The sequence below is a fragment of the Equus caballus genome, chromosome 24, assembly GCF_041296265.1.
Source record: "Equus caballus isolate H_3958 breed thoroughbred chromosome 24, TB-T2T, whole genome shotgun sequence".
NCBI classification, from domain to species: Eukaryota; Metazoa; Chordata; class Mammalia; order Perissodactyla; family Equidae; genus Equus; species Equus caballus.
Genome location: NC_091707.1, coordinates 29,613,171 through 29,639,665, shown reverse-complemented (window position 1 = coordinate 29,639,665; position 26,495 = coordinate 29,613,171). Strand labels below are relative to the sequence as shown.

The 26,495-nt window shown below is 38.9% G+C and overlaps 2 protein-coding genes across 19 annotated transcripts in view; both read left to right on the top strand.

Annotated features, from left to right (window-relative positions):
• Positions 1 to 26,495, top strand: part of MED6 (mediator complex subunit 6) — a 135,508-nt gene that overhangs the window by 19,869 nt on the left and 89,144 nt on the right. The window lies entirely within an intron of this gene.
• LOC111770482 (disintegrin and metalloproteinase domain-containing protein 20-like) lies at positions 10,048 to 18,619 on the top strand. 4 transcript variants are annotated; one of them, XM_070249497.1, is made up of 3 exons: positions 10,048 to 10,421; positions 11,964 to 12,055; positions 14,091 to 18,619. In XM_070249497.1, the coding sequence occupies exon 3, from the start codon at positions 14,243 to 14,245 to the stop codon at positions 16,442 to 16,444; it is 2,202 nt and encodes a 733-aa protein (XP_070105598.1). In that variant the 5' UTR covers positions 10,048 to 10,421; positions 11,964 to 12,055; positions 14,091 to 14,242; the 3' UTR covers positions 16,445 to 18,619. The 4 variants fall into 4 exon arrangements, with proteins under 4 accessions (XP_070105598.1, XP_070105599.1, XP_070105596.1 ...); XM_070249498.1 differs by having other exon boundaries at positions 10,099 to 10,421; positions 14,066 to 18,619; XM_070249495.1 differs by lacking the exon at positions 10,048 to 10,421 and adding an exon at positions 11,124 to 11,718.

Sequence of the window (26,495 nt, the reverse complement as noted above, 5' to 3'; positions counted from 1 at the left end):
TTGCCTTTTTACTCTTAATGATGGCCTAAAAATGAACAGAAGTTCTTAATTTTAATGTAGCTCAGTTTATCAGTCTTTTCCTTTATTGTTACTGCTTTTTTGTGTCTTGTTTGAGGTTTTTCTCTACATTGAGGTTATGAAGATAGTTCATTCTCTAGATGCTTCGTAATTTTGCATTTCACATTCAGTAGTATAGTCCATTTGGTTGGGATTGACCTATAGATAGTTTGGGGAGAACTGACATTTTAACAATATTGAGTCTTCAGAACCATAAACATATTATATTTCTACATTTTCTTTCATTTCTCTCTGCAAAGTTTTGAGTTTTCAGAGTACAGGTCTTGTACACCTTTTGTTAAATTTATCCTAAGCATAACTTGTTTGTTTGATGCTATTGTAAAAGATGTTTAAAAATTTTTATTTTCTATTTGTCTCTAGTATATAGTATATGGTTTTGCTTTTTGTTTATTTGACCTTGTATCCTGTTACTTTACTAACTTCAGATATTAGTTCTGGTAGCTTTTTTGTATGGTGCTTAGGATTTTCTACCTCCATGATCATGTCATCTGGGAATAAAAAATTTTATTTCTTTTCAATCTGTATGTATTTTCTTAAAATTGTGGTAAAATGTACATAACATAGAATTGACACTTTTAACCATTTTTAAATACACACCAGAGGCATTAAGTACATTCACATTGTTGTGCAGCCATCACCACCATCCATCTGCAAACCCATTTCATCATTTCAAACGGAAACTCTGTAGCCGTTAAACAACTCCCCTTTTCCGTCTCCCCCAGCCCCTGATGTCCACCATTCTACTTTGCGTCACTATGAATTTGACTACTCTAGGTACCTGATACAAATGGAGTCATACAATATTTGTCTTTTCGTGCCTAGCTTATTTCATGTAGCATAAGGCCTTCAAGGTTCATCCATAGTCTAACATGTATCAGAACTTCCTTTTTCAGGCTAAATAATATTCTGTTGTATGTATGTATGTGTGTATGTGTACGCACACACACATTCTGTTTATCCATTCATCAGTCAAAGGACATTTGATTTGTTTCCACCTTTTGGCTATTGTGAATAAGGCTGCTGTGAACATTGATGTACAAATATCTGGCAAGGTATGTGGGAAGGGATGCAGAGCTTCCATGCCCTTTCTGGGTGTCCCATTCTCCCTGAATCGCCACATGTTCACCGATCTGGAAGCTCTCTGAACTCTGTCCTTTTGGGATTTTATGAAGGCTTCATTACATAGACAAGATTGATTAAGTGCTTGGCTATTGGTGATTGAACTCAATCTCTAGTCTCTTTCTCCTCCTGGAGATGCTTAGAGTGGTGGGACTGCAAGTTTCAGTCCTCTAATCACATGGTTCCTTTGGTTGACCAGCCCCCATCCTTAGGTGGCCTACGGGCATTCCAAATGCCACCTCATTAACATCACAAAAGACATCTTTATGGCTCTCCTCACGTAGGAAATTCTGAGGGTTTTAGGAGCTCTCTGCTAAGGAGGGGATGAAAACCAAATATGTTCTTATAATATCACACCTAATGGTTAGTGATGTTCAGCATCTTTTCATGTACTTATTGTCCATTTGTATATCTTGTTTTTTACGTATAAAATATTAAAAATATTAACGGAAGATTTGTATATCTTTGGAGAAATGTCTATTCAAGTCCTTTGCACATTTTTGAATTGGCTTTTTTGTTATAGGAGTTCTTTATTCTGGAGGATATTAATCCTTTATCATATATATGATTCATAAATATTTTATCCTGTGGGTTGCTTTTCACTCTGTTGATGGTGTCTTTTGACGTACAAAAGTTTTTAATTTTGATGAAGTCCAGTTTATCTACTTTTTCTTTTTTGCCTGTGATTTTGGTATTGTATCCAAGAAATCATTGCCAAATCCAATGTCATTAAGTGTTTTTGCTATGTTTTTTGTAAGTATTTTATACTTTAAGCTGTTACATTTAGGTCTTTGATCCATTTTGAGTTAATTTTTGTATTTGATTTTAGGTAAGTGTCCAGTTTCATTCTTTTGCATGTCAATATACAATTTTCGTAGCACCATTTATTGAAAAGACTGTCCTTTCCCTATTGAATAGTCATGGCACTCTTGTTGAAAATCATTTAACCATATATGTGAAGGTTTATTTCTTGGCTCTCTATTCCTTGGTCTGTATGTCTGTTTTTATGCCACTAACACACTCTTGATTACTGTAGCTTTGTAGGAAGTTTTGAAATCAGGAAGCATGATGCTTCCAACTTTGTTCTTCCCTTTTAAGATTGTTTTGAGTATTTGGTATCCCTGAGATTCCATGCAAATTTTAGGAATTATAACTGTGTACTGGCCATTTGTCTTGTGTTTTTGTGGGGTTTTTTTGGTGAGAAAGATTTCATTTGAGCTAACATCTGTTGCTAATCTTCCTCTTTTTTTTTATGCTTGAAGAAGATTAGACCTGAGCTGACATCTGTGCCAATCTTCCTCTATTTTGTAAGTAGGTCACTGGCACAGCATGGCTTGACAAGTGGTGTAGGTCCATGCTCAAGATCTGAAACCACAAAACCGGGCTGCTGAAGCAGAGCGTGCTGGACTTAACCACTACACCATGGGGCTGGGCCCCGTCTGTACTGGCTATTTGTCAGTGTTTGAAAATAGTTGTTTTATGTATTTGGTCTAGTGTTCTAGTTCTTGTGGTGTAAGGGCACATTAGGTGCCGGTTACTCTACCATGGCAGAAAGCGGAAGTCTGGTAGTTTTAAATTTTATCAAACACATTTTACACTTTCAAAAACAAAATCTGTTGAGATAATCATATGATTTTTCTTTTTTCTTCTGATAATATGATCAGTTACACTGGGTTTTTGACCCAAATGTTAACTAGTCTTGTATTTCAAGAATAAACTCCATTTTGTTATGTTGTTAGTTTTTTTATATATTATTGGAGTAAATTTGCTAAGAATTGGTTTGGAATTTTTACATTTAATTTTAGTAAGATTGCTCTGTAATATTCTCTTTCCTATAAGTTCTTTTTTGTTTTGGTAACTAGGTTATGTCAGTGTCATATAATGAGTTGGGAAATATTCTCCCCTGTTTTGTGGAATAATTTGTGTAGAGTTTTATTTTTTCCTCAAATGTTTGGTGGAAGTTACCCATGAAACTTGTGTTTTTCTTGAGGGGAAGACTTCTAGTTATGGATTCACTTTCTTACCTATTAAAGATTTAAAAAGTTTTTTTTATAAGCTTTCGTAAATTAGTTCCTTCTAGTGCTTTATCTATTTTAGGCTAAAGATTGTTCATAATATTCTGTGATCTTTTAATTTCTGCAGGATCTGTAGATATATCCCCATTTTTCCATGCCTGATAGTTATGATTTATGTCTTCTGTTTGTTTTTTTTTAAATTATTTTATTGAGGTCATAATGGTTTATAAGATTGTGAAATTGTGGGTGTACATTGCTATTTATCAGTTTCTGTATGGACTGCATTGTGCTCACCACCAATAGTCTAATTTTTATCTGTCACCATATATATTTACCCCTTTTGTGTGCCCCCCCAATCCACTTCCCCTCTGGTAACCACTAATCCGTTCTCTTTGTCCACATGTTTATCTTCCACATATGAGTGAAATCATACAGTGTTTGTCTATCTCAGACTGGCTTATTTCTCTTAACATAATACCTTCAGGGTCCACCAGTGTTGTTGCAAATGGGACGATTTTGTCTTTTTTATGGCTGAGTAGTATTCCGTTGTGTGTGTGTGTGTGTATATATATATATATATATATATACCACTTCTTCTTCTTCTTTTTTTTTTTTTTTAAAGATTTTATTCTTTTCCTTTTTCTCCCCAAAGCCCCCTGGTACATAGTTGTGTATTCTTCATTGTGGGTCCTTCTAGTTGTGGCATGTGGGACGCTGCCTCAGCGTGGTCTGATGAGCAGTGCCATGTCCGCACCCAGGATTTGAACTAACGAAACACTGGGCTGCCTGCAGCGGAGCATGCGAACTTAACCACTCGGCCACGGGGCCAGCCCCATACCACTTATTTATCCATTCATCACTTGATGGGCACTTGGCTTGCGTCCACATCTTGGCAATTATGAATAATGCTGCAGTGAACATAGGAGTGCATAAATCCCTTTGAATTGTTGATTTCAAGTTCATTGGATACGTGCCTAGTAGTGGGATAGCTGGGTCATATGGTATTTCTATTTTTAGTTTTTTGAGAAATTTCCATACTATTTTCCATAGTGGCTGCACCAGTTTGCGTTCCCACCAGCAGTGTTATGAGGGTTCCCTTTGCTCCACATCATCTCCAACATTTGTTGTCTTTTGTCTTGGTAATTGTAGTCATTCTAACAGGTGCAAGGTGATGTCTCGTAGTTTTGATTTGCATTTCCCTAATGATTAGTGATGTTGAACATCTTTTCTTGTGCTTATTGGCCATCTGTATATCTTCCTTGGAGAAATGTTTGTTCATATCCTCAGCCCATTTTTTGATCGTGGTTGTTTGATTTTTTCTTGTTGAGTTGTGTGAGTTCTTTATATGTTATAAAGATTAACTCCTTGCCGGATATATGATTTACAAATATTTTTTCCCAGTTGGTGGGTTGTCTTTTTGTTTCAATCCTGGTTTCCCTTGTCTTGTAGAAGCTCTTTAATCTGATGAAGTCCCACTTGTTTATTTTTTCTTTTATTTCCCTTGTTCGAGAAGACAGGATGCTCAAAAAAGAACCTTTAAGACTGATGTCAAAGAGTGTACTGCCTAATTTTCTTCTAGAATTTTTATGGTTTCAGGTCTCACCATCAAGTCTTTGATCCATTTTGAGTTTATTTTTGTGTATGGTGTAAGAGAATGGTCACTTTATTTTTCATGTGGCTGTCCAGTTTTCCCAACACCCTTTGTTGGAGACTTTCCTTTTTCAATTGTATGTTCTTAACTGCTTTGTGGAAGATTAGCTGTCCGTAGATGTGTGGTTTTATTTCTGGAACTTAAGTTTTGTTCCATTGATCTGTGTGCCTGTTTTTGTACCAGATCCATGCTATTTTGATCACTATAGCTTTGTACTATGTTTTGAAGTCAGGATTGTGATGCCTCCAGCTTTGTTCTTTTTTCTCAGGACTGATTTATCTATTTGGGATCTGTTGTTGCCCCACATGAATTTTGGGATTCTTTGTTCTATTTCTGTGAGGAATGTTATTGGGATTCTGACTGAGATTGCATTGAATCTGTACATTGCTTTAGGTAGTATGGATATTTTAACTATATTTATTCTTCCAATCCATGTGCATGGAATATCTTTCCATTTCTTTATGTCATCATCAATTTCTTTCAGTAATGTCTTGTAGTTTTCATTGTATAGGTCTTTCACTTCTTTGGTTAAATTTATTTCAAGATATTTTATTCTTTTTGTTGCGATTGTGAAGGGGATTGTGTTCTTAAGGTCTCTTTCTGTTAGTTCATTATTAGAGTATAGAAATGCAAGTGATTTTTATAAGTTCATTTTGTACCATGCAACTTTGCTGTAATTGTTGATTATTTCTAATAGCTTTCTGATGGATTTTTTAAGGTTTTCTATATATAAAATCATGTGATCTGCAAATAGCGGAAGTTTCACTTCTTCCTTTCCAAATTGGATTCCTTTCATTTCTTTTTCTTGCCTAATTGCTCTGGCCAACACCTCCAGTACTATGTTGAATAAGAGTGGTGAGAGTGGGCACCCTTGTCTTCTTCCTTTTCTCAGAGGGATGGCTTTCAGTTTTTCCCCATTGAGTGTGATATTGGCTGTGGGTTTGTCATATACGGGTTGTATTATGTTGAGATACTTTCCTTCTATACCCATTTTATTGAATGTTTTTATCATAAATTGATGTTGGATCTTGTCCAATGCTTTCTCTACATCTATTGAGATGATCGTGTGGTTTTTGTTCCTCATTTTGTTAATGTGGTGTATCACATTGATTGATTTGCGGATGTTGAACCATCTCTGTGTCCCTGGTATAAATCCCACTTGATGATGGTGTATGATCTTTTTAATGTATTACAGTATTTGGTCTGCCAATATTTTGTTGAGTATTTTTGCCTCTATGTTCATCAGTGATACTGGCCTGTAATTTTCCTTCTTTGTGTTTTTCTTGTCTGGCTTTGGTATGAGGGCGATGTTGGCCTCCTAGAATGTATTAGGAAGTGTTCTGTCTTCCTCAATTTTTTGGAATATTTTGAGAAGGATAGGCCTTAAATCTTCTTTGAATGTTTGGTGGAATTCTCCAGAGAAGCCACGTGGTCCTGGACTTTTATTTTTTGGGAGGTTTTTGATTACCATTGGAATCTCTTTACTTGTGATTGGTCTATTCAGATTCTCTATTTCTTTTTGATTTAGTTGTGGGAGTTTGTAGGAGTCTAAGAACTTATTCGTTTCTTCTAGATTGTCCAATTTGTTAGCATATAGTTTTTCATAGTATTCTCTTATAATCTTTCCTATTTCTGTGGTGTGCATTGTAATTCCTCCTCTTTCATGTCTAATTTATTTATTTGAGCCTTCTCTCTTTTTGTCTTAGTGAGCGTGGCTAAGCGTTTGTCAATTTTGTTTATATTCTCAAAGAACCATCTCTTTGTTTCATTGATCCTTTCTACTGTCTTTTTGGTTTCAACTTTATTTATTGCTGCTCTGATTTTTGTTATTTCCCCCCTTCTACTGACTTTGGGCTTCGTTTGTTCTTTTTCTAATTCCATTAGGTGTCGTTTGAGATTGCTTATTTGAGATTTTCCTTGTTTGTTAAGGTGAGTCTGTGTTGCAGTGAATTTCCCTCTTAGGACCGCTTTTGCTGCATCCAAAGCGTGTTGGTATGGTGTGGTTTCATTTTCATCCGTCTCCAGATAATGTTTGATTTCTCCTTTAATTTCTTCAGTGATCCAGCGGTTTTTCGGTAGCATGCTGTTTAATCTCCACATCTTTGCCCCCTTCCCAGCTTTTTTCTTGTAGTTGATTTCTAGTTTCATAGCCTTATGGTCAGAAAACATGCTTGATATTACTTCAGTCTTCTTAAATTTATTGAGGCTTGCCTTGTCTCCCAACATATGGTCTGTCTTTGAGAATGTTCCATGTGCGCTTGAGAAGAATGTGTAACCTGCTGCTTTTGGATGGAGTGTTCTATATATACCTGGTCTAGTTTTTCATTTAATTCTACAATTTCTTTGTTTTGACTTTCTGTCTGGATGATCTACCCATTGGTGTAAGTGGGGTGTTGAAGTCCCCTACGATCATTATGTTGTTGTTAATATCTCCTTTTAGGACTATTAATACCTTGCTTTATTACTTTGGTGCTCCTGTGTTGGGTGCATAAATATTGGGGTAATGTCTTCTTAGTGGAGTGTCCCTTTGATCATTATATACTGCCCCTCTTTGTGTCTCTTTACCTGTTTTGTCTTGAAGTCTATTTTGTCTAATTATGGTGACACCTGCTTTCTTTTGTTTGCCATCAGCTTAGAGTTTCGTCTTCTAACCCTTCACTCTGAGTCTGTGTTTGTCTTTGGGGCTGAGATGTGTTTCCTGGAGGCAGCATATTTCTGGATGTTGTTCTTTAATCTATCATGTGTCTTTTCATTGGAGAATTCAATCCATTTACATTTAGAGTGATTATCAATATATGAGGGCCTAATGCTCTCATTTCTTCACTTGTTTTCTGGTTCTCCTGCATTTCCTTTGTTTCTTGTCCTGCGTATTGCAGACTACCAATTCAGGTAGGTAGTTTTCTATGCTACTTTTCTTAGTTTTCTCCTTATTTATCATTGTGTCTCTGTTCTAATCATTTGTTTAGTGGTTACCATGAGGTTTGTATAAAAAGTCTCATAGATGAGACAGTTCATTTTCTGATATCCTCTTATTTACTTAGACTAAGCTAGTTTCATCCCTTTCCTCTTCCAAGTTGTTATTGTCACATCTTATTCCATCTTGTGTTGTGAATTTGGGCTTAAAATGACAAGATTATATTTACTTTTGGTGTTTTCCTTCCCATTGTCTTTATTGTCATAATTAAGCATTTGCCTATCCTGTTCTGATGGAGAACTGAAATTTTCTGTTTTTGTCTATCCACTTATCTCCTTGCTCAGGGTTTTGTAACCCCCCACCCCTTTTTTTTCAGGTATGAGGGCCTTCTTGAGGATTTCTTGTAGTGGGGCGGCGGGTGTCTTGTGGCGATGAACTCCATTAACTTTTGTTTAACCAGAAAAGTTTTTGTTTCTGCATCATATTTGAAGGATTTTTTCTGGATAGAGTATTCTTGGCTGAAAGTTTTGTCTTTCAGAATTTTGTATATATCATTCCACTCTCTCCTAGCCTGTAAGTTTTCTGCTGAGTAATCTGCTCACAGCCTGACAGGGGTTCCTTTGTAGGTTATTTTCGTCTGCCTTGTTACCCTTAATGTTTTTCCTTTGTCGTTGACTTTTGCCAGCTTTACTACTATATGCCTTGCGGTTGTTATTTTTTTAACATTCATAAAGTTTGGAGATCTCTTGGCATCTGTCACATGAATTTCCAGCTTCTTCCCCAAGTTTGGGAAGTTCTCAACTAATTTTTTTTGAAGAATTTTCTGCTCCATTCTCCTTCACTTCTCCCTCTGGGATACCTATAATCCTTATGTTGCATTTCCTAATTGAGTCGGATATTTCTTGGAGAATTTCTTCATTTCTTTTTAGTTCTCTCTCCTCTATCTGCAGCATTTCTATATTCCTGTCCTCCTGACAGCTAATTCTGTTCTCCATATTATCAGCCCTAGTGTTCAGAGAGTCCATATTTTTCTTTGTCTCATCCATTGTGTTTTTCATCTCCAACATTTCTGATTGATTCCTCTTGATAGTTTCAAGCTCTTCTGTGAAGTAACTCCTGAAATCGTTGAATTGTCTATCTGTATTCTCTTTTAACTCGTTGAATTTTTTAGTGACAGCTACTTTGAATTCTTTATCATTTAGGTTATATATTTCTGTGTCTTCAGGATTGATTTCTGGGTACTTGTCATTTTTCTTGTGTTCTGGAGATTTAATATATTTTTTCATACTGCTTGATGGCATGGATTTGTGCCTCCACGTAGAGATAGAATTTGGTCCCGGCTTCCACTTTCTGCCACTAGGGGGAGGTGGCAGGAGCTATGTAATCTGCACCCACCAGGATCCCCATCAACAGAGCCTGTCTGAGCCTGAGCCACTCCTTGTTATTGCAGGGACCCTGAGGGGTCTCCCACCAACTGTGGGAACAATCACACAGGGGCTCTGGGCTGTTGTCGCCTGCTCCTACAGATCCACCTAGGTGTGCATCCCCTTTCAGGGCCTCAGTGGTGTTACGGGCTTTTGAGGCAGCCAGGAGCTCGTTCGCCTGGACTTGCAGCTCCACTGCTGTCTGGTCCTAGGTTGTAGCAGCTGTCATGCTTGGTGGATGGGGCCTCCCTGCTGGGTCTTAGCCAGTGCTGCTCCCTGGAACTGTGCTGGGATTATGGACTCTCCCACCAGTTGAGAGAGTGATCGCACAGGGGCTCAGGGCTGCTGCCACCTGCTCCCACATTCCCACCAATTGTACTGCCCATTTGGGGATGCTGTGATACTGTAGACATTTGTGGCAGCTGGGGGCACTTTCGCCCATGCTGCAGATATGCTGCTGTCTGCTGCTAGGTCACAGCAGCTTTTGTGCTTGGTAGGTGGGGCCTCCCCACTGGGACCAAGCTGAGTCTCTCCCTGGGGCCACAATGGGACTGTAGGTTTACCTGATGTCCCAAGGAGCGATCATGCAGGGGCTCAGGGTTGTTACTGCCTGTTCTAACAGCCCTGGTGGGGTTCCCCCTTTGGGGCTGCAGCAGAACTATCGGCATTTAAAGCAGCCAGGGGTTTGTTTACCTGGACTTGCAGCTCTGCCGCTGTCTGCTCCTAAGCCGCACCAGCCTTTGTGCTTGGTGGGCGGGTCCTCCCCACTGGGTTCAAGCCTGAGTCACTTCCTGGGGCTGCGGTGGGACTGTGGGTTTTGTCAGTGGACAAAAGAGCAATCACAGAGGGCTCAGGGCTGCTGTCACCTGTTTCCACAGTGATACCAAGGCTCACGCCCACCCTTGGAGCTGCAGTGGTCCTATGAGCACTTCAGTCAGGAGAGCAGTCGCTTATGGGTACTGGGCTGGCTTGGGGCCAGAGTATTCTCACCTATCTCCACCTCCTCCCTGGGGGTAGTCCATTCACCTTCTGATGGCTCTCTTAGGCATCCTGAGGTGCTGTGTGGGTATCCTCCATTGATCAACACATATCCATTTAGTTGTAGTTCAAAGGGGGAGAGAAAGGGAACAGCTCACTCCACCATGTTGCTGACACCCTGCCATTTTTATTTTTACCGTTTATTGAGACTTCCTTTATGACCATGGATATCATCTATTCTGGTAAATATCTCATGTGCATTTGAATATGATGAGTATTTGAAATTGTTGGATATGGTGATTTATGTGACACTTAGGCTAATTGATTAATCTTGCTTAAATCTTCTATTTCCCTGTTCATTTGTTTTGTCTGAGTGTTCTATCAGTTGCTGATAGAAGTGTGTTAATACCCAAAAGTAGCTTTCTTTACTGTGCTATTTCTCCTCTTTGATCTCTTGACGTTTGCTTTCGATATTTTCAAGCTATTAAGTAGATATAAATTCCTGTTGAATTATATCATGTCTTGAGGTGGCTAGGCATCCCCTTGAGGGATAAGTTCCCCAGCAGAGATCATTACAGGGTTTCAAGGTAGAGGTGGCTAAATTCCTCAGACAGGAGAGGTCTGGGTTCTCTCCCTGGTGAAGGAGTCTCAGGAATAATTGAGGGGATCTAGATACTCAGAATCACTTAAGTCCACCTGGAATTCCCCTTTGCAAGTGTCAAGGATGTTTCCCTTCTCAGTCAGTATCATAAATTTCCCTCTAGAGTCTTGGCGAATCTATGTACTCAGCTTACGTTGTGATTCTGTAACTCCACAGTTGAATTCGATTTCCTGTGAGGTTGGCCATGTGGCTAAAACAAATGAGAGATTCTTTTAGGCCCACCATTATCAGCTCTCTGAGCTGAGAATTTAGAGCCTTGAGCTTATTGTGCAAATTCTCCAATAGAATGCAGTATGGCCACCCCACCCCTCAGTCCTGGAGGTGACCTTAGTCATCATCATAGCCCTCACTTAGTCCCCCACACACTTGCTTCTGTAGGATGCTTCATGACAACGAACATGGGGTGGTAATTTAATTGATTGTGATGTCACTATATGCCCATTCCCCACTGGACAGGAGTTCAGCAGTGCGTTAAAGCCATGGACATGCCCAAACCAATCCCACAGTCCTGTTTTGTCTTGTCTCTCTTGGCAGCACTCCTGGTACCTAGTCCTGTATCTGTCAAGATCTAGTCCAGAAACGAGAAACCCAGCAAGTGTAATTATTATAGGGAATTCTTGAAAGGGTGTTAGAGGACTAAAACGATAAAAAGGGCACACTGAGGAACACAGAGGTATGAGTTGCCAGAAGGAGCCCCACTCCTAAGAATGGGGGAACAAAGGGAAGTGATTGGGGTTATCGTAACCTAGAAACTCTCCAAGTGGGCCGCAAAGATCTGGACCTTGACTGCAGAAGACAGAGCATTGCCCAGGTGATGCTGGCAGTTTAAGAACTCAGAAAAGGGAGACCGTGCAGCTGATAGCTGTACCTCTTCTAAGGTAAGGCTGAGCTGGTGCTGGTTCCTTGGGTGGAAGAAGGTCCTCCAAACTGTGACTCAGATCTTGGAGAGAGAGGTGCTACACACATGGGGCTTATATCAAGCTGCTTTGTGCTATGGCCTGGAACATCTGAGAAAGGAACCTTGGCATGGGTTGCTTAGGGTGCTGGAGGATGGCTGTGTACATCTGGCTTTCAGACTTCTGGGGAGGGCGCGCTGTCCACCAGGTACTTGTGCCTTTGACAGGGCTTGATGGAGCTGGTCCTGGGAATGTGATAACCAACTCTCACCACCGGAGCAAAGCACCATTGCTGAGGATTCACAGAAAGTAACGACAGGTAAATAGGTAGTAGCAAGTCTCTTGTCCTCTCCTTTTGCCTTTTATTCTTCCTCTAGCACCCTTCTTGGCAAAACTCTTCAGCAAGCCAAATAGCAATGGAGAAATACGATGTGCAGATTCCCATCTCTAGCTTCATAGACACAATATAAATTTTATTTTTGGAATTCAGAAAATAGTTGATAATTAGCATAAGGAGTGTCAGCAGAATGCTGCTGTAGCTTTTGTGGTTACAGGTAAGAGAAGGTGACACTGATCTTTGTGAAGTTCTCTGATATTTTCTACCTTATCATGTTTCAATTACTTGTGGCTCCCTAAATCGATTTCATAACCCTGTGTGGTTTGTGACCCAAGTTTGAGAAATGCTGAGTTAGGTTGTGAACGAGAGTGAGTGGAGACATAAGAGAGGGATTTTGATGAGTTTGATATAGTTTCTAGAAATAGAAGAAAGAGTTCATGACTGATGCAGAGGAAGGTTCTCACACTGCTTGAAGTGCTGGTCATAAAAAAAGGAAGGGCTTTGGAGTGACACCAGTCAGATAATTAGTGCTAATGCCATGTTCCTTCAGGGCTTGTCTTTGGAGCAATGCAATGGTGGCAAAGACAAGAGTCTCAAAGACTCTTGGCAATGGACTTTTCTATTTTTACCACATCATTTTCCTGATAAAGCTTAATAGAGGTTATTTTCCTCTTTATGATCTTTCATCTTTATTAATCCTCTTACAACTCACACATTCCTATCTTAATATCTCCAAATCTGTAGCAAATACCAAGGATATCTTGAAGAGAGACTTGGATAGGAAATGTGGTAATTAGGATTTCACCTCTATCAGAGGTGCTTTCCCTGAGAGGTTTCATCTAGTATTCTTGGTTTCCAGGAGCCATCTATTAGTTCTGGAAAAGTCCCAGATGTATACAGGTGTTCTTGATATAATAGTGAGGTTATTTCTCATGCTCTATACTGCTGATCCTGTTTCTGTTCTTACCTAGAAGATTCAGGCCACCAGTATGTGTTTAAATATGTCTCCACATTTGTTTTAACTTTTGCTGTCAAATATTAAGCAAATGATTGTTACTTTTAACTGAAAGTCAGTCAATGAGCACAATTAGCTTTTACCTGAACCAAAATTTTCATTTTCAATGGGAATGACATAAGTCCACTCGAATTATGGTCTTTTGAACATTTTAATGTACTGACTCTAGGCTTAAACTCCTCAATCCAGCTTTCTCTAGAGAACTCAGCTAACTCACCAGCCATGTAAAGAAGAGAATAGAGTCTGTATTTATAGAACCAAGATGAGTCTCTTATGATTGAGAACATGATGCACTGGGCTGGGTGGAGAGCAGCCTGCTGCCTCCTTGTGTGATTGGAGGCAACTGGGCTGTTTGCCTTGCCCCAAAATAGCAGCCCCACTCCCTGTTTCCCCATCAGTGTGGCTGCCTTCCTTTGAATGTCCAGGGCTTTTCTGCAGATAAAAATTTGTCTTGATTGGATGGGGTCTCCCCAAGTAATGAGTCCCTTACACGGGGCTTACTTTGCTAACTTCAAACAGAGTGGGGCTAGATAAGATGTCTGCAGAAGAAAAGGAGAGATGGAACAAGCTGTCTGAATAAAGGGACAAAAATGGTGGGTTTGGGGTTGTTTGTCCACATGCTTGCTGAAGATAGCAGGGTACCAGTAGAGTTTTGGGTGGAGGGAAAATTTGGGAGTCAGATGTCAGTCTTTTTCAATGTGGAAAATTTGATGCCAGTTTACATGTTTAGAGACTAGTATGTAATGAATCCTTGTGTATCCACCATCCAGGTTCAACAATTATCCACCTGTGATGAATCTCCTTCACCTCTTCCCCTGGAAGCCTGCCCTTCCCCTACTCCTTCTCCTTTCATGTGTATGAAAGACAGTCTCAGGCACTTTATTGATTCAAGCCTTGTCCCAATTGAAGAATCACTTCTGTCTACTTTCTTCTTTCTCTCTCTCTCCCACCCTCCCTCTCCTACCCACCCATCCTAGCTCTTCTTTCTATTTTCACTTTCAGCACTGCAGCTTTGATGGTCCAGGTCTGCCAGGACATAAATCCATAAGGGTCAGCGCTGCACCCTGAGCAGCTCAGAGGGAGGAGCCAGACCAGCAGTGCCTCATGTTCTGCCCTCTTCTGTCCTGGACAGATAGCTCCATAATGACAGCTCCATGATGGCAATGGGTAAGACCCTGGTGCACATCAGGGTCACTCTTCTGCTGCTCTGGTTTGGGGTGTCTCTGTCCCTTTCTGGACACTCTCAGTCCAGGCCCTCTCAGCGCTTCTCCTCCCCGGAATCGGTGATCCCCTTGAAGGTGACTGGCAGCAGCAGAGATGCAGAGGCTCCAGGCTGGCTCTCCTACAGCCTGCGGTTTGGTGGCCAGAGACACATTGTCCACATGAAGGTCAAGAAGTTCTTGGTTTCCAGACATCTCCCGGTGTTCACCTACACAGACCAGCGTTCCCTCCACCAGGATCAGCCTTTTGTTCCTGATGACTGCTACTATCATGGTTATGTGGAGGGGGTCCCCGCGTCCCTGGTTGCCCTCAGTACCTGTTCTGGGGGCTTTCGAGGAATGCTACAGATAAATGGCCTTGCTTATGAAATTGAGCCAGTTAGGTTTTCTGCCACATTTGAACACCTGGTCTACAAGATAGATGATGATACACAGTTCCCACCTAGGAGATGTGGGTTAACAGAAGAAGAAATAGCACGCCAATTGAAGTTGCAAGAGTCATATGATTCCACTCTGAGGCAAAGTTCTTTTACAGGCTGGTGGACTCACTTGCGGTTTCTTGAGCTAGTAGTGGTCGTGGACCATCTTCGATATGTTCACTCTCAAAGTAATGTGTCCGTAGTGCAGACCGAAGTAGTTAGTGTCGTCAATATATTAGATGCACTCTATGGCCCTTTTGAGCTTGATATAATTTTGACTGGGCTTGAGATCTGGACTGAAGGAAACCAAGTTGCCACAGATGACATATATAGGGTTCTGGAAGATTTTGGATTGTGGAAGTATTTACAACTTGATGCCCGACTGCCACATGATATTGCCCATCTTTTCATTAAAAAACACTTTGGCATAACGATTGGTCTTGCCTACGTTGGAGGAGTATGCCAGAGTCCTCACAATTCTGGAGTTGATGTTTTTGAAGATAGGAGTCTGCTTCTTTTTGCACTTCTTGTGTCCCATGAGCTTGGTCATAATTTGGGTATGGCTCATGACGATCAATGGTGTGTATGTGCACTTGAGTTTTGCATAATGTATCCCTCCAGACAGGTGACAGATAGATTCAGCAATTGCAGTTATGCCCAGTATTGGGACAATAGTTTCCGTAGTGGAATATGTATTCAGCCTCCTCCATATACATGGGATATACTGCAGTATTGTGGGAACCTAGTGGTTGAAGAAGGAGAGGAATGTGACTGTGGAACCACACACCAATGTATAAAAGATCCCTGTTGTCTGTTGAACTGCACTCTGAAGTCTGGAGCTACTTGTGCTTTCGGGCTTTGTTGCCAAGACTGCAAGTTCATGCCATCAGGGTCTTTGTGCAGACAACAGATCAATGAATGCGACCTTCCAGAGTGGTGCAATGGGACATCGCATCAGTGCCCAGAAGATGTATATGTGCAGGACGGGATTCCCTGTAATGACAGTGCCTACTGCTATGAAAAGAGATGCAATAACCATGACAAACAGTGCAAGGAGATTTTTGGCAAAGATGCAAGGAGTGCATCTCAGAAGTGCTACCAGAAAATCAACACCCAAGGAAGTCGATTTGGTCACTGTGATATCCAGGGCACAATATACGTAAGATGTAATGACTCTGATATCCTGTGCGGGAGAGTTCAGTGTGAAAATGTGGGAGTAATTCCTAAACTGATAGAACATTCTACAGTGCATCAGCTTCACTTCAATAACACTACTTGCTGGGGCACCGATTATCATTTAGGGATGTCCATACCTGATATTGGTCAAGTGAAAGATGGCACAATGTGTGGTCCAGAAAAGATGTGCATCCAGAAGAAGTGCGTTGAGAAGGTTTCTCCTTCACAAGACTGTCAGCCTGATACCTGCAGCATGAAGGGGATCTGCAATAATAAACAGCATTGTCACTGCGACCGTGGATGGGCACCTCCCTTCTGTACACAGGAAGGCGATGGAGGTAGTGATGATAGTGGCCCACCTCCTAAGGCCCAGAAGCCAGAAGTGCAGGCGAAGTGGGGTTACCTGTTAGCATTGTGGCTTATTCCTTTGATTCTTTTAATTTTATGTTGCTGCCTTGTGCTTTGTATGATATGCACAAAGGAGGAAGAAGAGACTGAAGAAGAGACTGAAGAAGAGACTGAAGAAGAAACAGAAGACTAAGGCTCCTGCTTCATCAAACATATCTCTAGTTTTCTTTTAGTAGTAGAGAAACATTGGGGCATGTCTGACTGTTTAAAGAAAACATTAATGGTCCCTCATGTCAGGATCACAAGCATTAATATAACACCAAAGGATTTCTAGCATGTTCTTACTCTTCAGTGTTTAAAGCAATATTAAAAGTTCACTTTTTCTGGAAGTTACGTCTTTATGTTTCCTGAGAAAAGACACAGCAAAGACACCTTTTAAAAAACTGAATTATAGTTGACATACAATATTATGTTAGTTTCAAGTGTACAGCATAGTGATTTGACATTTATGTACTTTACAAAGTGATCACCACAATAAGTCTAGTAACCATCTGTCACGATACAAAGTCATTACAGTATCATTGACTATATTCCCTATGCTGTACACGACATCCAGATAGAAGATTTACAACTGGAAATTTGCACCTCTTAATCTCCTGACCTATTTTGCCCATCTCCCTATTCCTCACCCTTCTGGCGACCACCAGTTTGTTCTTTGTATCTATGACTTTGTTTTGTGGGTTTTTTTTGTTTATTCCTTTGATTTCTTTTTTAGATTCCATGTATAAGTGAGATCATATGGTATTTGTCTTTCTCTATCTGACTTATTTCATACAGAGTAATACCCTCTAGGTCCATCCATGTTGTCACAAATGGCAAGATTTCATTCTTTTTCGTGGGTGAGTAATATTCCATTGTATATGTATACCACATCATCTTTATCCATTCATCTGTCAGTGGACACTTAGGTTGGTTCCATATCTTAGTTATTATAAATCACGCTGCAATGAACATAGGGGTGCATGTATCTTTTTGAATTACTATTTTCATTTTCTTTGGATAAATACCCAGAAGTAGAATTGCTGGACCGTATGGTTGTTCTATTTTTAGTTTTTTTGAGGAACCTCCATACTGTTTCCCACAGTGGCTGCACCAATTTACATTCCTACCAACTGTGCATGAGTGTTCCCTTTTCTCTATATCCTCGCCAACAGTTGTTATTTGTTGTCTCTTTGATAATAGCCATTCTGACAGGTGTGAGGTGATATCTCATTGTGGTTTTGATTTGCATTTCTCTGATAATTAGCGATGTTGACAATCTTTTCATGTGTCTGTTGGCCATCCGTATGTCTTCTTTGGGAAAATGTCTATTCAGATCTTCTGGCTATTTTTTAAATCAGATTGTTTGTTTGTTTGTTTGTTTTAAATATATATTGAGTTGTGTCAGTTCTTTATATATTTTGGATGTTAACCCCTTATTGGCTGTGCCATTTACAATTATCTTCTCCCATACAGTAGGTTGTCTTTTCATTTTGTTGATGGTGGCTTTCATTGTGCAAAAGCTTTTTTTTTTTTTTTCTGAGGAAGATTTGCCCGGAGATAACATCTGTTGCCCGTCTTCCTCATTTTCGTATGTGAGCTGCCCCCACAGCTGATCACTGACAGACGAGAGGTGTAGGTCTGTGCCCGGGACCTGACCCCTAGCTGCTGAAGCAGAGTGCCAAACTTAACCACCACGCCACTGAGGCTGGCCCTGCAAAAGCTTTTTAGTTTGATGAAGTCCCATTTGTTTATTTTTGCTTTTGTAGCCCTTACCTGAGGAGACATATCCAAAAATGCATTGCTAAGACTGATATCAAAGAGTTCACTGCCTATATTTTCTTCTAGGCATTTTTTGAGTTCAGATGTTACATTCAGGTCTTTAATCTATTTTGAGTTAATTTTTGTATATTGTGTCAGAAAGTAGTTCAGTTTCATTCTTTTGCATGTAGCTGTCCAGTTTTCCCAACACTATTTATTGTAGAGACTGTCTTTTCCCCATTATGTATTCTTGCCTCCTTTGTCAAAGATTAATTTACCATATAATTGTGGGTTTATTTCTGGGCTCTCTATTCTGTTCTCTTCATCTGTGGGTTTCTTTTTGTGCCAGACCTATACTGTTTGGATTACTGTTGCTTTGTAATACAGTTTTAAACCAGGAAGCATGGTACTTCCAGCTTTGTTCTTCTTTCTCAAGATTGCTTTGGCTATTCGGGGTCTTTTGTTTTAGGATTTTAGGATCGCTTCTTCTAGTTCTATGAAAAATGCCATTTGTATTTTGATATGGATTGCATTCAATTGCAGATTGCTTTGTGTAATATGGACATTTAAAAAATAGTAATTCTTACAATCTATGAGCAGGATATAGCTTTCCATATATTTGTGTCATCTTCAATTTCTTTCATCAGTGTCTTGTTTCAGACTACAGGTCCTTCACCTCCTTGGGTAAATATATCCTTAGGTATTTTATTCTTTCTGATGCAGTTGTAAATAGGATTGTTTTCTTAATTTCTCTTTCTGATAGTTTGTTGTTCATGGATAGAAATGCAACAGATTTCTGTATATTGATTTTGTACTCTGCAACTTGACTGAATTCATCTATTAGATCTAATATATTTTTGGTGGCGTCTTTAGGGTTTTCTCTATGTAGCATCATGTCATCTGCAAATAGTGACAGTTTTACTTCTTTCTTTGAAATTTGGATGCCTTTTATTTCTATTTCTTGTCCGAATGCTGTAGCTAGGACAATGCTATGTTGAATGAAAGTGGCAAGAGTGAGAATCCTTGTCTTGTTTCTGATCTTCGAGGAAAAATTTTGAGCTTTTCACTGTTAAGTTTGATGTTAGCTATGGGTTTGTCATAGATGGCCTTTATTATGTTGAGCTGTGTTCCCTGTGTACCCACTTTGTTGAGAGCTTTTAATCATAAGTGGTTGAATTTTGTCAGATGTTTCTTTCTGTATCTATTGAGCTGAGTTTTATCCTTTCTTTTGTTAATGTGGTGTATCATGTTGATTGATTTGCAGATATTGAACCATTCTTGTATTCTGGGGATAAATCCCACTTGATCGTGACGTATGATCCTTTTAATGTAGTGTTGAATTTTATTTGCTAATATTTTGTTGAGGATTTTTGCATCTATGTACATCAGAGATATTGGCCTGTAGTTGTCTTTTTTGGTAGTATCTTTGTCTGGTTTTGGTATCAGGGTAATGCTGGCTTCGTAGAATGAGTTTGGAAGTGTTCTTTCCTCTTCAATATTTTGGAATAGTTTGAGAAGGGTATGCATTAATGCTTTAAATGTTTGGTAGAATTCACCTGCGAAACCATCTGGTCCTAGACTTCTGTTTGTTGGGAGGTTTTTGGTTATTGATTCAATTTCATTATTAGTAATCAGTCTGTTCAGATTTTCTGTTTCTCCCTGACTCAGTCTTGGGAGATTGTATGTTTCTAGGAACTTTTCAATTTCTTCTTGGTTGTTCAATTTGTTGGTGTATAATTGGTCGTGGTTATTTCTTATGATCCTTTGTATTTCTGTAGTGTTGGTTGTAACTTCTCCTCTCTCATTTTTGGTTTTATCTATTTGGGACCTCTCTTTTTTTTTCTTGGTGAGTCTGGCTAAAGATATATCAATTTCATTCATCTTTTTGAGGAACCAGCTCTTAGTTTTATTGATCTTTTCTTTCTTTCTTAGCCTCTAATGGTTTATTTCTGCTCTGATCTCTATTTCCTTCCTTCTACTACTTTTGGGCTTTGTTTGATCTTTTTCGTGTAAGGTTAGATTGTTTATTTGAGATTTTCTCCTGTTTCGTGACGTGGGCCTGTATCACTATAAGCGTCCCTCTTAGAACTGCTTTTGCTGCATCCCATAGATTTTGGAACATTGTGTTTCTATTTTCACTTGTCTCAAGGTATGTTTTGCTTTCCTCTTTGATTTCTTTATTGACTCATTGGTTGTTTAGTAGCACGTTGTTTAACCTCCATGTGTTTGTGTTGTTTCCAGTTCCCTTCTTGTAATTGATTTCTGGTTTCATAGCATTGTGATTGGAAAAGATGCTTGATATGATTTCAGTCTCCTTAAATTTATTGAGACTTGTTTTGTGGCATAACATGTCCTCTATCTTGGAGAATGTTTCATATGCACTTGAAAAGAATATGTATTCTGCTGTTTTAGGATGGAATGTTCTGTATCTATCTATTAAGTCCATCTTGTCTAATGTGTTGTTTAAGCCCAGTTGTTTCTTTATTGATTTTCTATATGGATAATCTATCCATTGATGTAAATGGAGTGTTAAAGTCCCCTACTATTAATGTATTACGGTAGATTTCTCTCTTTATGTCTGTTAGTATTCTATATTCAGGTACTGTTATGTTGGGTGCATAAATATTCACAAATGTTATATGCTCTTCTTGGATTGATTCCTTTATCCTATGTAGTGCCCTTCTTTGTCTCTTGTTACAGTCTTTCTTTAAAAGTCTATTTTGTATGCTGTAAGTGTTTCTTCCTCAGCTTTCATTTTGTTTTCACTTTCATGGAATATCTTTTTTCATCCCTTCACTTTCAGTCCGTGTGTGCCTTTAGATCTGAAGTGAGTCTCTTGTAGGCAGCATGTATATGGTGGTGTTCTTTTATTCATTCAGTCCCAGTATGTCTTTTGGCTGGAGCACTGAATCCACTTACATTTAAAGTAATTATTGATAGGTATGTATTTATTGCCATTTATTAATGTTTTCTGGTTGTTTTTGAAGTTCTCTGTTCCTTCCTTCTCTTGCTCTCCTCCCTTGTGATCTGATGAATTTCTTCAGTGGTACATTTGTATTCCTTTCCCTTTACTTTTTGTGTGCCTGTTATAAATTTTTGGTTTGTGGTTATCAAGAGGTTCACATATAGCAGTCTGTTTTAAGTTGATGGTCACTTAAGTTTGAGTGCATTCTAAAAGTACTACGTTTCTACCTGCCTCCATGTTTTATGTTTTGTTTTGTTACATCGTATTTGGCATCTTTTAGCTTTGCGTATCCTTAGCTGATTATTGTAGCTATAGATGATGCTTAGTACCTTTGTCTTTTAAGCTCATTCTAGCTATAGAGGTGGTTGGTCCACTACCTTTACTATATGTTCGCCTTCACGAGTGACACCTTTTCTTTCGTATTTTCTTATTTCTAGTTATGGGCTCCACTTTTCTGTTTACAGGAGTCTCTTTAACATTTCTTGTAAGACTGGTTTAGTGCTGATGGACTCCTTTAGCTTTTGCTTGTCTGGGGAATTCTTTATTTCTCCTTCAATTCTGAAAGATAACATTGCCAAATAGAGTACTCGTGGCCGTAAGTTTTTCCTTTCAGCACTTTGAATATATCATGCCACCCCCTTCTGGTCTGTAAAGTGCCTGCTGAAGAATCAGCTAATAGTCTGCTGGGCTTCCCTAGTACATAATTAGTTGTTTTTTTCTTGCTGCATTTAAGATTCTTTGTTCATCTTTAACTTTTGATGTTTTCATTGTAATGTGTCTTGGTAGAGGTCTCTTTGAGTTCATCTTATTTGGAACTCTCCGTGCTTCATGGACTTGGATGTCTGTTTCTTTTGCCCATTTGGGATGTCTGGCCATCCTAGTTTTCAGCCATTATTTCCTCAAATGGGTTTTCTGTCCCTTTCTCTCACTCTTCTTCTGGGACCCCTTTAATGGTAATGTTAGTATGCTTGATGTTGTCCCAGAGATCCCTTAAAGTAGCCTCCTTTTTAAAATTATTATTTTTCTTTCTGCTGTTCTGCTTGGGTGATTTCCACTACTCTGTCTTCCAGTTTGCTGAGCCATTCTTCTGCATCATCTAATCTGCTCTTGGGTCTCTCTAGTGTATTTTAAATTTGTTATTGTATTCTTTGGCTCTGATTGCTTCTTTTTTCTATTTTCTGTTTCTTTGTTGAGGTTCTCACTGTGTGCATCCATCCTTTTCCCAAGTTGAATGAGCATCTTTATGACCATTACATGGAATTTCTCTGGTAGATTGCTTATCTCCATTTTGTTTAGTTCTTTTTCTGAGGTTTGCCTTGTTGTTTCATTTGGAATATATGCCTCTGTCTGTTCATTTTGCCCAGGTCTTAGCCTTTTCTATTTCTGTTTCTATCACTCTAACATGTAATGTCTGGGATGTGTCACTACATACTCTGTTTCTGTTTTGCCAGCTGTCTTCCAGGTGGCTGTGCCAAAAGGGTGCAGCAGAAGTAGCCTGGAATGATGGATGGGGGAGAATGGAGTTTACTTTCCTGTGTGCTAAAATGTACTCTCACTGTCCTTTTGGCTGGGGCCATTCACTCTGGTAGCCATGTCTGGTTTCAGATTCCAGATTTGTTGGCTCTATCAGAACCACCTTCATTCATCCTTAGAAGTATCAGCACCAGTTGACCACTGATACCCCCAGAGATCCTAGTTGCAGCTGGGGTTAGCAAGTAGGTTGTCCTCCTCTGAGTTCCTGAAGCACTGGGCGTAGGTGATCACTTGCCCTCCTTGGAGGTCCTGGTCCCTGCTCTGCAGAGGACCTGTTTTAATCCTCAGTACTCTAATAAACCCAGCCTCTTTCCTTTGTTCCCCTGGCCCTAGGGCTGTTAGGTGCTTTCAGGAGTTACTTGATTGTGATAGTTTGAGTTCTCCAGAAGCAGACACGGAATTGGAGTTTAGGGGGCAAGATGTTTATTAGCAATGAAGGTCTGGAAAGGAAAGGGATCTCTGATGAAGCCAGTTTTGCAGACAGAGAAATTGATCTATTTTGTAGGCCTGAACAAACCTTGGCCAACCTGGGTGAGCACTATGGAGTGAATGTCTACTGTCAGAGTTTTCTCACTTTGGACTGCAGTGGTGAAGTCTTCATACCCTCATTATGGTGTGAAATGTAGTTGTTGTTGGTTCTGGACCTCTCCCTACGCTGCTCATTCTGTGTGACTGTTTCTTAAAGTTATTAATAAAGTTTAATAAGGATAAGACCTCTGATTCTTGACAATCCAGTTTTTTCTGTTTTCTCAAAAATATTTGGAAGAACTAACTGTCAAAATCTTTTCTGAATGTATGATTTCACATTCAATCCTTTTAACAGAGGTAGAACTATTCAGTTTTTCTGTTAATTGTGTCAGTTGTGGTGAATTGTGTTTTTCAAAGCATTTGTTGATTTTTCTTATGTTTTTATCTTTATTGGCATAAAGTTGTTCATAATATCTTTTTATTTTCCTTTTTATGTCTATAGGAACTCTAATTTTTTTTAAATAAAAATCTTTTATTGTAGGAATTGCAAACAGAAATATATGCAGAAGTTGGAAAGTGATGGAAACCGTGCCAGTGGACTGGGTTTAAGTAGAATTACTGGTACTTATAGGGACTCGGGTGAACCCAAGAGCATATACTGTGCTAAAGAGAGAAGCTATGGTTCATTTCCATGCAGTTGTTAGACTGGTGTTGCTAGATCTTCTAGTTTTTAAGAAAAAACTCAAACAAAACAAATACACACACCTGGAGGCCAGTTATGGCCAAAGAGCACCAGTTTCTGGCCCTTGCTTTAATGCTTAAAACATGAATGCTGCAGATCCTAGGCAGAATGCGCTTGCTCTTCTCCTCCCTGGTTTTCCCTAGAATCCCAGATAGCAGTCAGGATGGCGGGAACTATCCCCTTTCTGGATGGAGTTGGCGGTTCATGGGTGCAGCTTCATGGTTACTATTACTCAGATTCTTGCCAACTCTGCTACATCTGAGAAAAGCTTGAATTTATACTTCCAACTCCTCATAAGTGAAGTCTCCCTATGTCTCCTGTGATTTCAAGTTAGGTAAGGAGTTTGAGGCAAGTGTGTCTTAAAATATTTTTCTACTCCCATGTAAGTTTCTGCATATCCCAAATTTTGTCAAGACCGGAACCTATGAACCAGTGGACTAGTTGTGGTTATGAAAAATAGTGTCCAGGAAAAGAAAGCTAGGAAAATATCATGATTCCAAAGTCAAGGGAAGACAGTGTTTCAGGAATGGGGATGAATACAGTTGAAAAGTCAAACGGAATGAAGACGTTTTTAACTTTTCATTTTGAACCAATTTTAGACTTACAGAAAAGGTGCAGAAAGATATTCAGTATATTCTTCACCCACTTTCCCCAATGTTAACATCTTACCTAACCTCAGTACAATTCTCAAAACAAGGAAATTAACTTGGTACAACATTTGAACTAAATTGAAGACCTTACACAAATGTCACCAGTTTTTTCCACCAAGGTCCCTTTTGTTTCAGGATACTTTCCAGGCCTCCACATTGCAATTTCTTATTATTTCTCCTTAGTCTGTAGCATTCTATAAGAGTTAATGACTCGAATTTTATCTCCTTACTTCTTCCTGAGACTGGCAATTTGTGTTTCTTCAACTTTGTTCTTGATCAATTTTGCTAGATGTTTATCAAGTTTATTATTCTTTTCAAGGAACGAGGTTTTGGCTTCATTGGTTATTTTATGTCATTGTGTTGTATTCTTAATGTTTTTCATTTTTCACTTTTAAAGGTTTTATTAGCTGTTGTTTTTCTAACTTCTTGAGATTATAGATTATTTTTATTGTTTCTAATTTTCTAGTATACACCCTGAAAGCCAAAAATTTCTGTGTAAGTATTGCTTTAACTACATCTTGTGAATTTTTCTCCTGTTGTATTTTCATTCATTAGCAGTTAGTCCAAAATATTTTCCATTAACATTTCGATTTCTTGTTTTAATCATGTGTTTTAGGAATTTGTTTTTGAAACACTTCGTTGCTTTTTATTCCTTTTAATATATATATTTAAAATTGCACAGTAGTTAAGGAACTTATGGTATAATTTTTATTCCTTAAAATATGTTGAGTGTGTAAATACATAAACATCTATTTTGGCAAATATCTCCTACGATTATGAAAAAGTATGTATTCTGTATTTGTTGGGTGAATGTTTTTTATGTGTCTAAGTTAATGTGATGAATGTTACTTTAGTCTTCTACTTCTTTATTAATTTGTTTTCTGGTATTTACTCTTGTTTCCTGAGAAAAACGTGATAATGTCTCCAACTAGATTTTGGATTTTTCTATTCCTCCTTTTTGATTTCAGCTTTTGTTTTATATATTTTGAAGTTATATTAAGTATATACAAATTCTGTTTGACCTGCCCCTCTTATCATAATAAATACAAACCTCTTTATCCCTATTAATACCTCACCTTTTCTATTGTTACTATGGTTTTGCCAGCTTTCTTTCATCTAGTATTTGTGTGGTTTATCTTTTTACACCAGTTTGTTTTAAACCCTCCATGTCTTTAAATTTAAAATATGTCTCTTGTAAGCAGCATATAGCATAATAGCTTTCATGTATCTTACAAAGACATCTATTTGCTGATGTACTGCTAGTCAGGATAGCATCCTGCATATCCAGTTGAATCACAGGAGCGTCATTACTGTAGTGGACCAGTGTGATGTTCTGTAGGATGATAAGAGAAAAGAGAGCAGAGGAGCTGATATAAGACCTTAAAATGTATTTATGGCCCAGCCAGATAAACCACTTCTGATTGCTGTTAAAAATTGTATAGAGGAAAAAGCATTTTCTGAGAACTAGTTACATAGCAGATTCTGTCTGTGTTAGGTTTGGCTGAGATGTCATATCTGAAACAGCAGATGTAATTACAGTCACCCCTGCTTAAGTTTACCGTCATACATAGATATTTTTCATGATGCACCTACTTTGCATGTCAAATAGGTGAGTTAAATGTGGACTTGATGGGTATCATCACGCCTATTTTTTTAAAGTCTTTGATGGTGGCACAAATTCTTGCAATTTGCAAAACATGTACGATCATGTGTCACTGAACAATGGGAATATGTTCTGAGAAATGCATCATTAGGCAATTTTTTTGCTGTGTGAACATAGAGGGTACTTATACAAACCTAGATGGTATAGCCTACTACACGTCTAGGCTATATGGTACTAACCTCTTTTTTTTTAATTGAGGTAACATTGGTTTATAACATTATATAAACTTCAAGTGTACATCATTATATTTGGTGCTAATCTTATGGGACCACCATCATATACACAGTCTATTGTTCATTGAAATGTCATTATGTGGCACATGAGTATGGTATTGCTTAGAAGATGAGGGGTATGCACATATGTGACCATTCCTACAAAAACAGACTCCACATGATGGGTCAAGGTGTCAGTGAGGGATTTTTC

Coding starts and splice junctions, on each gene's coding strand:
- LOC111770482 (XM_070249497.1), top strand. CDS start 14,243: ATGATGGCAATGGGTAAGACCCTGGTGCACATCAGGGTCACTCTTCTG.